Raw genomic sequence first — 12,936 nt, 5'->3', positions numbered from 1 at the left:
ATAATTGCCCCCAAATTACTAAGCTGTGCAAATGTTGTAACTGCTAAGAAGAAAATGTCTCTCTTGTAATCTGTTTGCTGCTTGCTTCTTAGGACAAATGCACCCATCCGGAAGATGTGAAGCTCTGTGCAGTCCTTGTGAAATCCAATGGGAGCTTCCCAGTTAATAAGAAAAAAGTGGTAAGTGTTATCCCCCCAGATTCTATATAGTGCGACTTGAATTATGCATGCAAATCAGGTTGTATTCTGATTAGCGTGTGAAACTTAATTACCTTACCAATTAGCGCCGATAATTTCCACTTAACAAGCAATTATTGACACTGGTTGGCATTAATTAGAATTTACACGCCAACTTTCTAAGCGTATTCTGTAAAGTGATACGCGTAAATTCTAATATGCAGATCGGAAAAGGGTGTGTGGCCATGGGCATGGAATGGGCAGGTCGTGGGCATTTCTAAAACCTATGTGAACTGTTACAGAATATACCCGGTTTGTGTCTAACTTAGGCATAGACATTTACACCAAGTTTTATGTGGCGCAAATGCCCACAATTAAATTTAATTTGCACGGTATCAGTATTATATTTATCAGAGGGGGTTTCTCATATACAGTTCTTCTATTATTACCCAACTCTCAAATTATCTTATCACCTACTTTATACAGGCTTACAGGGTATTTTTGTATCGGATCTATCAGATACCCATGTCACCACCATTCAGGCTGTAGTGTGAGCCAGGCACTTTTTATGGTGGGTATGTACTCCTCATTGATCCATATTTTTTAATATTATTAAACTTTTCATTCATTATTTTAACTTAATCTATTAGTCAAATTTGCACTTAGCTTTAAATGCAGTATCTCTATATTTCTTCTTTCTTTTTCTATTTTTCTGCTTTAAAAATCAGTCATCTTGGAGACCTCTTTAAATTTAGTCACATGGACGGGCGCTGGCATATTCTATAAACCACACTTAACTTTATGCGTAGTTTATAAAATACAAGTAGGCATATTTTTTGGCACTGATTTTTGAGGCACAATATATAGAATCTAGCCCTATAAGACAGCAACTTGTCCTCAAGAAAGATTATTCTTTGCTCAGAGCACCACCACAAAATGAAAGACCATGTCCTGATCTACTATACATTTCAACCTATTGATGTGGACAGAAACAGTTGCAAGAAATAGGTCTATCATAAGGCCTTCCCAATCACCAGCAAGTATACATATAAGCAACTATTAATACATGGAAGAAGTCAATGCAAAATACTGGAAACATGATTGCAAATTTCTCCATTCTAACCTATAAAATTTTTATGGGGTAGGGGAGTAACCCAGTGACTCAAGGGGTAAGGGCTGTGCACTGCCATGCAAAGGACCTGGTGTTGATTCCAAGGCTTGGTTTCTACTCCCTGAGCTAGTCAGAGCTATGAATGCTGTGGAGCCAACACTCAGAGCCCTTGGGGGGAGAGAGTTCCTGTCACTGTACAACAGGGCCACCTACTGGTGAGGATCCATATTAATTGGCTCTGGAAGGAATCGTTACTTGTGGCTTCTAACCAAAGACTCTAGCCCCAGGTAATTGCATTAGCAGCTGTTCCTGGCTCCATAGCCCAATAAAGGCTAGTTTTAATTTATCTGGAAACTTGGAGAAACCTGAGGAATTGCTCAGCAAAAAAAAAAAAAAAGATATTTTTCTTGCTTTTCTAGATTGCATCATTTTCTATTATTCAGCTCTAGAAAGCCTACTCCTCCTTCCCATGCAATCTCCATACAGAAGCCTGCAATATCTCCATACCTTTGGGAATTTCAGGGTGAAAAAGCTTCATAATCAATCTAATAGGTAGATGGAATGATCGTTAATTGAACTTTAAGAAACAGGAAGAATTAGGAAGCAGAATGAGTTACTTAGTACCACAAAATCAGGAAAATCAATCCACAAATGTGGTGTTATATCACTTGCACTGCCACAGAGGAAACCACTAAGTACAAAAGCAAAATAGTCCATTCTGAAGTTAACACACTCATGGGGACGCAGTTACACTTCTATTCTAGCTAGCAGTAGAGCCTGAATACCAGTTCTCCGTGAGTAATCATTCATTGCCCTCAAACACCCATATTCACGATGTTTGAAGAGAAAGAGGATAAGTGATCACCATCCTAAAATTATATACAAGATAAGCAGCTTTAAGACAGAACAAAAATCAAATTAATCTCATTAACTGAAGTGCAAGTCCATTCTTTACAAATTAACAAAGTTGTGACATTTTTTGCTGAAGAAAATACATGCATTTAATTGCCTGATAACTCTGCCAATTAAACTCTTGAAATGTGTCGATATGGCTGTTCCTGCTAAACAAGCTCTTTTCATAGACAAGAGAGACTTTCCAGGCACAGAAAATGGCAGATTCTAATTTGCAAAACCTTTCAATTGTCTCTGTGATTATTTGATATATGACTGGAGGCACGTCAAGAGATAAAATACAGGAACATTTTGGCATGTGATCAACCATTCGATTCCTCAAAGTCTGTCTAGCTCATAGCTAAGTGCTTCTGTCCAAGGAGGTTAATTAAACAGAAATGTCTTGAAATTAGCATGCAATAGCCAACCAGAGACCTCAGTGTTTAAGTGCAGTAACTGCCCAAAGCATCCCAGCCATGACTGCATTCTAGAGGGACCTACCTTTTTGCATTCAAATCATTATTTAATCTTTGCTTTGCATTGGCTCAATAAAAAGATCTACATTCACTCAAATAACACAAGTAACACTTCACTTATCTATGCAACAAGGAATATGTCTGAAACCACCAAAGTCAGAGCTCTTGGGACCCCAAATTGGATTTAAGCCATGTTCTTAAAATGTGAAAGATAAATAGTGTAATCAGTGACAACGAGACATCTAATACTTCTTCCATGCCCTAAGGGCTATAACAATGGGAAACAAATGTCCAGATCTAGAGTCTGTAATGATAGAAGCCGACTTGGATCTAGTGGCAGTCATGGAGATGTGGTTCACAGAGAACCATGACTGGGATATAGTTATACCTGGCTATAATCTATTCAGAAAGTGCAGGGTAGGAAAAAAGTGTAGAGGAGTGGCATTATATGTTAAGAATAGGGCCACACATCGATTAAAAGTTTTAATTGCACAATTGATCACGCTTACAATTTATTGAATTGCATGATTCAATGGCCACCATCACCTCCCTTACCCTCCCCTGGCACCATCTCCTCCTTTACCCTCCCCAGCATCATCTCCCCCTATCTCCCTTCCCTCCATGTGCACCATCTTCTCCCTTACCCTCCCCTGGCACCATATTCTCCCTTCTCCTCCCTTGGCACCATCTCCTCCCTTTCCTCCATCCACGATCACCATTTTGTTTCCTTTTCCTCCCCTCCCTTCTATGGCCACCATCTCACTTCATTAATTCTTATATCCCCTACTTCTAGTATCTGTTCCTCTAGCACCTGCCCCCCCCCATCTCTCTCTCTCTCGCTCTCTCTCTTTCTTCTTCCTTTTTCTCCTGCAGCAGGCCATTCCTCCACCTGCAGTCATCTCTCTCTCTCTCTCTCTCTGTTTTTTTTTTATCTCAGCCAAAGAGGCTCCTGGCATCTCTTCTAGTTCTACCACTCCCCCATGGACCTGTGGGTCTCACCTGGCAGCTCCTCTCCATGCTCATGGCAGCTACTTGCTGCGCGGCAACTTGTTGGCCCAGCAGCTCTTCATATATGGCAGCTTCTTAGCCCGGAAGCTCTTTCTTCCTGCTTCATCTGCCTGAAGCCTCTGTAACAGGAAGAGGAAGATCCGCCCCCTCTGACACAACTTCCTATTACAGAGGAGTGCTTGGAGTGCACAAAGGAGAGAGGGCTGCCGGAGTGTCAGAGAGGTAAGGTCTTGGCAGGAAGAATAAAAATGGAGAGATACTTGGCAAAGTGCTAAATTAACTCTCGTTAAAAATTTTAATGCAAGTTAAACATTTAATGCGTTAATCAACTTATTAACATGTTAAATGTGCGGCCCTAGTTAAGAATAATACTAAAGTGGCAGAATTGCAGGACATGCGGAGTAAGGAAGAAGTGCTGTGGGTTAATCTAGAATGAGGTCTGGTCCAGTAACAGATCAGGATCAAGGCTGGAGTGGGCTTCGACGACAACTCCAGTCGTTGGGAAGTAGGACTGGTGCTGGGCAGACCTCTACGGTCTATGCCCCAAAATAGGCAGGGAGAGACAGATTAAGTACACCAGTGTTAAATCATGAAGAAGTGAAATCTGTGCAAGAGTGTTAGATTCAACTCTGGCCACCTTATTGGGCAGACTGGATGGACCGTGCAGGTCTTTATTTGCAGGTCTTTATTTCCATAAGAGCTGTTTGGTATAATGGTGATTAACCACTTAAGGTTGATGGTCTTTATTTGCCGACATTTACTATATTACTATGTCTAAAAATAATTTTTTATAGTTTGCTGACTCTAAGGCTATACAACAGCAATTTACTTAGTCTGGTTCTTTTAATATTTGTATAAACCAAAACAAATAAACCCTAGAAAGAGATCCTCAATTAATAAAAAAATATTCCAATAAACAAGACCAGGAAATATGTGTAATTTTAAGTGAGGAGGAGAGGTCTCAGTTAATAGCAGCCAAATCGCTTAATGCCACTCAGCATGCCGGGCTGACTTAGCTTCATGTGCATGCCTCAAGGCTATTTATGCTGCTTTTTCAACCATAGGACAACTTCCTCCATATGTGTTCATATGAAATTAAATCTAAATAAGAAATGTCCCAAACTGCCAAGATCAATGTGAGCAAAATGGTGAAGCAAATAACACCGAGTTCAAACAAAACACTTGGCTGTCACCAATGGAGCCGTCACTTGCACCCGACTTACTGCTTCAAGAGCTGAAGACCACATTTATCATTCCTGGAACAGCAACTCTGCTTTGCCACTACTGGGTCAACATGGCTCCTCAGTGTTTTATGTATGTTCCCCCAGGCATTTCCATCTCCTTTTAGCTACAAATCGAATGTAACTTTATAAATAACTACAGTAGACAAAAAAAGTGTGCTAAAAGGGCCGGATTTAGTAAATGACGTCTAAAATGTAGGCGCATCAGAATAATGCACAAAGCATTAGTCTATAAACTGCATCTACAGTAAAATGTGATTTATAGAATAGCACATAGGCCAGGGGAACGCACATATATTTAGGTGCAGCCATTTAAACCACCGAAAACCTGGTGTAAATACCCACACCTAAATGTACGCGTGCTCCTCCAAATTCTATAACAGCACACATACATTTTATTGGTGCCCCTGACATGCTGTGCTTCCTTTACAGCTACGTGCATTGGAATTTATGCCCAGCTCTTTTTAGAATGCGCCTAAAAAGAAGCACACATAAATTTCAACTATTGCTAATTAGTGACGATAATTGGTTGTTATTGGCCAATTATCACTAATTGGCTTGTTACTCAATTGAGTAGCGCATGTAAATTGACCTTGTGCAAAATTTAACCCATGCTCCTCACCGTGCCTTGAATAGAATCTGGCCCAAAATGCATGTAATACTTCCCAAGTGCTTATTAATATGCATAATAATGTTATATAAGGATATTCAATTCAATATCATCATTTAATCCTAAGGGGGCTAAAGATTTTGAATGAAAGATTCAAAGTCAGAATGCTGACATAAGAGGAGAATACAAACTCAGAACAAATCAGTTCCTATGGTGTTCCATTGTTTAGCAAATAATCACAGCTTTGCTGACTCAGGTGGTTTATCATTGAACACATTCCAGTTTTAAATGGAAGGGGTGATCATTCAGCAAGGCTTAACTTCGGGGCACATTTTTGAATCTTTCATTGAAAACCTTTAGCCTCAAGATCACAAAGAGCATCAGTGGCATTTGAATCCACTGGTTGTCAGCCTGCTGCTCTAACCATCAGGCTACTCCTCCACTCTCATAGTATACGTACGATTGTCTGGATAAAAGAGCACCATTCCCATGGATTTGCCAAGCTAGTAGAGGGGGATGAAAAGTGAGCATATATGGGATTTTCAAATATATACATGCTCTTTAGTCCTTTCTTACCTGCTCACAGAAAGAGGTGTAACGGCACCCAGTCATAATAGCCCTGACAAAACAGCCTTGTAACAAAATAACCCTTGACATTTCACACCCTAACAAAATAGCCCTTGACAAAATGGCCCCTCCCACAAAACAACCCTTGACAAAATAGCCCCTACACAAAATAGCCCCCTTAACAAAACAGCCCCCTAAGAAAAAATAACATATCACACAAAATATAATAAACTACAAGTGAAATATTCACTGATATAGACTCCTACCAGCATTCAATTGCATAAAGCATATATAAATAAAATTCTATAGCTACAAACTGGTATTCATGATCTGTTCTGCTGTTTAAAGAAACTATTCTTCCATCAACATGCTAATTAAAAAAAACAATATTGTCACTATTTTCATAGTGTTACCAACCTTATTCTGTTTGGCAAGGTAAGATTATTAGGAAAAAAATGCAGTCCCATATTCTGGACAGTCTGATCGGGCCCTTTTGTCAGGGGGGGGGGGGCTAACTTGTCAAGCTTTATATTGTGGGCAGGCCGATTTGACAGTGGCTGTTATGTCAGGGTCTATTTTGTTGGGGCCATTTTGTTGGGGCTATCTTGACTAGGTGTAACATATGTGATTGCTTTTAGCATGTGTACTTTGCAGCTACAAATTTTCAAAAGGAAACCACATGCACTGCTTCTCTTTTAAAAAAATGGTTGCAATGTGCACAGCCTAAAAATGCCCATGCACACTGAAAACAACAGTGGGCTATTGAAAATTATCAAAGCTGGGCCACAGCATTCTGTTATCCTATTGCTTTATTTTTACCCTATTTCATTGTGGGATTTTTGATCCTTGTCCAGGAGGCAGTGAATCACCCTGAAGAAATGGAAATGGAGATGATGTCCAGCACCACCCCACTGGAGAAAAAGAAAAACAAGTCAACCTCTCCCAATAACCATCTAGCTGTGCCAGCCACGTCTAACCAATGTAACCACACCAATGCATCTTCCCCAATAGACAGTCCAGTGAAAGCAGAAAAAAACGGGCATCCGAAGGACAACCCCAAGACTGCTAAGGTCTTTGAGATCCAGTCAATGCCCAATGGGAAAACAAGAGCATCCATCAAGACCATGAGCAAGAGAAAGCTGTCTCAACAGAAGGAAAAGAAAGCAACCCAGATGTTGGCCATTGTACTTGGTAAGTGTTCCGTTCTTTGATCTTTTGCAGATGGCAACTACTAAAACCATTGGATTTCCATACTGTGAGCCTAATAGAAAAATGTTATCTGTTTTACACCTGGATAACCATAACCCACCAATCCAAAAATAATATTTTAGCAAAATTTAACAAATCATTTGACCAAGCACCTCAGGATCTGATAAATAAAAGGCTAGATTCTACTTATGACACCTGAAAAGTTGGAGCCAAAAAAATACACCTAGGTATATTCTATAAACTATGCCTAAATTTTGGCAAGGTTTATAGAATATGCCTAAATTTAGGTATAGTTTATAGAATACCCCCCTCCGCCCATTTCCAGTGATTATATTTAGTTGTGGCCATTTAAGCGAACTTAAACCTAGTGTAAATGCCAATGCCTAAGTTACATGTGGAACGGGCATATTCTATAACACTGTGCATAAATTCTAGGAATGCCCATGACCAACCCATCCCCCTCCCATGGCCATGCCCCCTTTTACAGATCTGTGTCTTAGAATTTATGTGCATCATTTTATAGAATACGCCTAGAAAGTTGTATGCATAATTTCTAATTAAAGCTAATTAGTGGCAATTATAGGCACTGATTGGCTTGTTAAGCAGTCAAAACATTTACACGTGTAATGGGTGCGTAAATATCAATGCCTAGTTTATAGAATTGCCCTTGGTGTGACACACTCTCTGGGCATCAAAACTCGACAGATCAAGCCATCTCAGCATGTCCTTGGGTTATATTTCCAAGTCCCCATACCTGCTAATAGCAGCAAAAATTAAATTAAAAAAAAAAACCTCACTCCACTTCTAGGAAAGGGATGCACCTGGTTAGCAGGTCCTTTCCACTCAGCTGAATCATCTCATGTTCATCAGGGATACACCTGAAGGCAGGTCCCTCTCACACTCAAAAGCTTTTTTTCTCCCTCTCCAGCAGAAGGAAAGTGATTGCCTCCTTCTTCTGGTCTTGGTCCATTGACATTCCTTGTCCATACTCTCTTTTTTTATTTTGGCAAGTCTAGCCAGCTAGAGTGCTTGCTATCTTCCAAGCTGCAACCTGAATAGCTACATATAAATAGCGGCACTCTGCTATACTGGGCTCCCTTCCTTTCCTCTTCATTTCCTGTGAAGGAAGACCCTGGATGTGGGCTTATATATCCTTTTATGCTTCTGTCCAAAATGCAAGAAGGCACCTTCCCCATGACTGACAGGGAGACCCTTTCCCATTGCATCATACCAAAATGGGATTCAAGTAGGAGCATGGGCTCCAGAATGTTCCTCATGAGCCATATGGCGGATACATTGCTGAGGCTTATGCTACATGTTGATCCAAGTGAGTGTTGCTTTCAGGCTAACTACAGTGCAAAGACAGCACTATGGATAGTCTTAGATAAGATGCACTTGACAACAGACGATTGATACTGACATTTTAATATTATTAGACCTCTTGGCCATTTTTAACCTGGCTAATTCTATAAAGTGGACCCTAACATTTATGTACCAATTATTTACCTAAATGATTAGAATAATGGCATATATGCATGTGAATGCCATAATTCCACCTAAGCACTATTCTGTAAATATGTGCATATCTTAAATAGCGCATATTTTACACGTAGAGCTATGCATGAATGGAGTCTGAGCAGAGCACAGGCAAAATTCATCCTCAAGTTATACACTTATCTCTGGCATTTAGGCGTGAGCTTTATGGCTGGTGTAAGTGTTTATGCCTAAATTATGTTAGTATTCTACAAAGAAAAGTAGGCTTATGCTCCTTTGTAGAATCAGCACCTAAATACCAAACTGTTATAGAATTACCCCCAGAGGGCCATATGCAGTAAATGACATTCAAAGTTAGGTGCTGGAAAGATCCTCACTAAATTAGTATTCTATAAAGGGTGCTCCATGTTAAGCCACCTGTATAGAATACTAGCTTAGTAAGGATTTCCTGCAGGATTCTATGTAGCACACCTAGAGATCTGTGCCAAATTCAGGTGTATTCTACAATAACGTGCGAAACCTAATTGGCTTAACAAGTTAATCAGTAACAGCACTTAAGCAATAATGCACACTAATTGGCAATAATTAGAATTTATGCGCAAAACTTGCTAAGTGTATTCTGTAATGAACTGTGCCTAAATTCTAATGTTCGCAGTTAAAAAGGGGAATGGCTATGGGCGGGGAAATGGGTGTTCCATGGGTGTTCCCAAATGTAAGCACGTAGTTATAAAATATGGCCCAGTGTGTGTAAATCTAACGTGGGGATTTACACCACATTTTCTTTGGTGAAAATGGAGGCACATAGTGTTAGGCGCTGGGATTTCAACTAAGCGTTTTCTGTATACCACGCCTAAATATAGGCACCGCTGATAAAATACGCTTAGGTGGAAATGTTCTCTCTGCGGATGTCTAGTGTCAGTGCCAGGATAAAAAAAAAAATAACTGCGGCAAAGAAAGCTAAGTTAAAACTTTATTTTCGATAAGAAATAAGCACGTTATGGCACATAAAAATCTCATAAAAATATGCGATGATTAGTTGCCTTGAGACATTTTTAGACCTATTGGTCTGTGACAGTCCTCATGAAAATTTATGAGCACATTTAATAAAATTAAAGAAAGAAGAAAGTAGAACATGAAAGTGTATTTCTCTATGGGATTATTGATAGTCATGCTGGGATAAAGCAAATAGCAGACTTAACTTTCCTGGATAGTTATCCAGGAACTAGCACAGAATATCAGCCGGCACCTGGATAACTTCCAGCGGCCTGACAAGTCCTGATATTCAGTACTGGTTTCCCAGATTAAGCCCGGAATTGAATACCCAGGTCAAATTCAGCACACAGCAGTCATGCCCCGATGCTCAGAAGCAAACGCGGGCGCAAGACACCATTAGCACCAAAATGGCACCCACATTAGTGAGCACAGAATGCTCAGACACTCTAGCACAGGAAACAAAGAGTGCACCAAAGATTAGCGTAAATACTACTACTACTACTTAACATTTCTAGAGCACTACTAGGGTTACGCAGCGCTGTACAATTTAACAAAGGGAGTCAGTCCCTGCTCAAAGAGCTTACAATTTAATAGACAAGTGAACGGTCGGTCCGATAGGGGCAGTCAAATTGGGGCAGTCTGGATTCACTGATCGGTAAATAGCATTCTAATGTAGTCAACAGTATGTTAATGAGCTCATCTCTCCCAATGTTCAGAGAACAGCGCACAAAACAAAGCCGCTTTACTGCTGTAAAAAATAACGCCAGTTCAGGGCAGGCATTGGGGGATTTGAAGAGAGGAGTTTTCATGATTCTTTCTCTAAAATCTGCCAGCTTTTCTTTGATTTGGAAGCAGAAGGAAAGCCCTTGCAAACCCTTAAGTGGCAGTAGCGAGAAACAAATGTGCGCGTGTCTGAAAAAACCTGAAAGTGAAAGCGCGCATTGTCGCCTGTTTCCTGCATTTAAATATAAGCTTTCAGAGTAAAAAAAAATTTGAAAAGCTTATATTTAAAGGCACAGAAAACAGATGCCACTATGTGCTTCATGTTAGGATTTGCCTGACGCATGTGCACAGGAGCTGCACTTACTGCGCTAACTCTTCTGCGCATGCACCAAGCACATCCGTCCTACTTGCTTTTGCTTTAACAGCACACATATCATTTGCGTACCATTTCCTTTGAGCATTTGCAAGCTAATTTCCTGTGCTGTTCCGGTGATATTTTTTCAGCGCTGTTGGCTTACTTCAGGAGCTCTGAGCATCGGGGCACCAGTGCTTTATCGATCACTGAACACCACCAGCTGAACGCCTTGAATTTGTAAGCTCTTAATGCTTGGTTTGGGTTCATTTATCCTTGAATTGCTCAGAAGGAAATTTTTCATTTGGGTATTTGTTAATGCTTCTGTTCTGCTTTATATTATATTGATGATTTTCACATGTCAATTATGTAGTTTACTTTGAGCAAAGTGCAAAAGAGAGCAATAGTTAGAATATGTGCCATGGAATTAAATAAAAATCAGAAGAGAAACTGAGAGAACGAGTACATTCAACAGAAAAGCACATACCTTGGCAATCTCCATGTCTCACAATGACTATTGTATATTAACGAGAGCCTTGAATCAAATAGATTGAAAATTCTGCAGGAAGCAAAACACTCCTTGGAATCACTGTGGATTGAAATTCCATGTGCAAAGGGGAAAAGGATAGTGATAGGAGTGTACTACCGTCCGCCTGGCCAGGACGAACAGACGGATGCGGAAATGTTAAAGGAAATCAGGGACGCAAACAAACTGGGCAACACAATAATAATGGGGGATTTCAATTACCCGCATATAGACTGGGGTAATGTAACATCTGTACACGCAAGGGACATAAGATTTCTTGATGAAATCAAGGACAGCTTCATGGAACAGCTAGTTCAGGAGCCGACAAGAGAAGGAAAAATACTAGACTTAGTCCTTAGTGGTGCTCATGATCTAGTGCAGGGGGTAACGATACGAGGGCCGCTTGATAACAGTGATCATAATATGATCGGTTTTGATATTGGCATTGAAGGAAGTGAAACTAGGAAATCAAGTACGCTAGCGTTTAACTATAGAAAAGGTGATTACGACAAAATGAGAAAAATGGTGAAAAAAAGACTGAAAGGAGCAGCTCGCAGAGTAAAAAACTTGCATCAGGCGTGGATGCTGTTTAAAAACGCCATCCTGGAGGTTCAGGACAAATATATTCCACGTATTAGAAAAAAGGGAAAAAAGACTAAACGTCAGCCGGCGTGGCTAAACAGTAAGATAAAGGAAATCATTAGAGCCAAAAAACAATCCTTCAGAAAGTGGAGAAGAGAACCAACTGAAAGTAACAGGATAGATCATAAGGAATGCCAAGCCAAATGCAAAGCGGAGATAAGGAGGGCAAAAAAGGACTTTGAGAAGAAATTAGCGTTGGAAGCAAAAATACATAGTAAAAACTTTTTTAGATACATTAAAAGCAGGAAACCGGCCAAAGAGTCGGTTGGGCCGCTGGACGAAATGGTGTTAAAGGGGCGATCAAGGAGGACAAAGCCGTAGCGGAGAAATTAAACGAATTCTTTGCTTCGGTCTTCACCGAGGAGGATTTGGGGGGGACACCGGTGCCGGAAAGAATATTTGAAGCGGGGGAATCGGAGAAACTAAACAAATTCTCTGTAACCTTGGAGGATGTAATGGGTCAGTTCAGCAAGCTGAAGAGTAGTAAATCACCGGGACCTGATGGTATTCATCCCAGAGTATTAATAGAACTAAAAAATGAACTTGCGGAGCTACTGTTAGAAATATGCAATCTGTCCCTAAAATCGAGTGTAATACCGGAAGACTGGAGGGTAGCCAATGTTACTCCGATTTTTAAGAAGGGTTCCAGAGGAGATCCGGGAAATTATAGACCGGTGAGTCTGACGTCGGTGCCGGGCAAGATGGTGGAGGCTATTATTAAGAATAAAATTGCAGAGCATATACAAAAACATGGACTGATGAGACAAAGTCAGCACGGATTTAGTGAAGGGAAGTCTTGCCTCACCAATCTAATGCATTTTTTTGAGGGGGTAAGCAAACATGTGGACAATGGGGAGCCGGTTGATATTGTATATCTGGATTTTCAGAAGGCGTTTGACAAAGTGCCGCACGAAAGA

General features: G+C 40.4%; 1 protein-coding gene across 2 annotated transcripts in view; it reads left to right on the top strand.

Annotated features, from left to right (window-relative positions):
* The window catches only part of DRD2 (dopamine receptor D2), a 65,681-nt gene that overhangs the window by 43,125 nt on the left and 9,620 nt on the right, over positions 1-12,936 (top strand). Inside the window, exons 5-6 of one of the 2 annotated variants that reach the window (XM_030221591.1) lie at positions 93-179; positions 6,935-7,271. In XM_030221591.1, coding sequence (XP_030077451.1) covers positions 93-179; positions 6,935-7,271 — 424 coding nt within the window. The remainder of the gene's footprint in view (positions 1-92; positions 180-6,934; positions 7,272-12,936) is intronic. The other variant, XM_030221593.1, reaches the window with a different exon arrangement.

This window comes from Microcaecilia unicolor, chromosome 12 (assembly GCF_901765095.1).
Source record: "Microcaecilia unicolor chromosome 12, aMicUni1.1, whole genome shotgun sequence".
Classification (NCBI taxonomy): Eukaryota; Metazoa; Chordata; class Amphibia; order Gymnophiona; family Siphonopidae; genus Microcaecilia; species Microcaecilia unicolor.
Note: the sequence above shows the minus strand (reverse complement) of the source record. Positions and strands in the feature narration are given on the sequence as shown.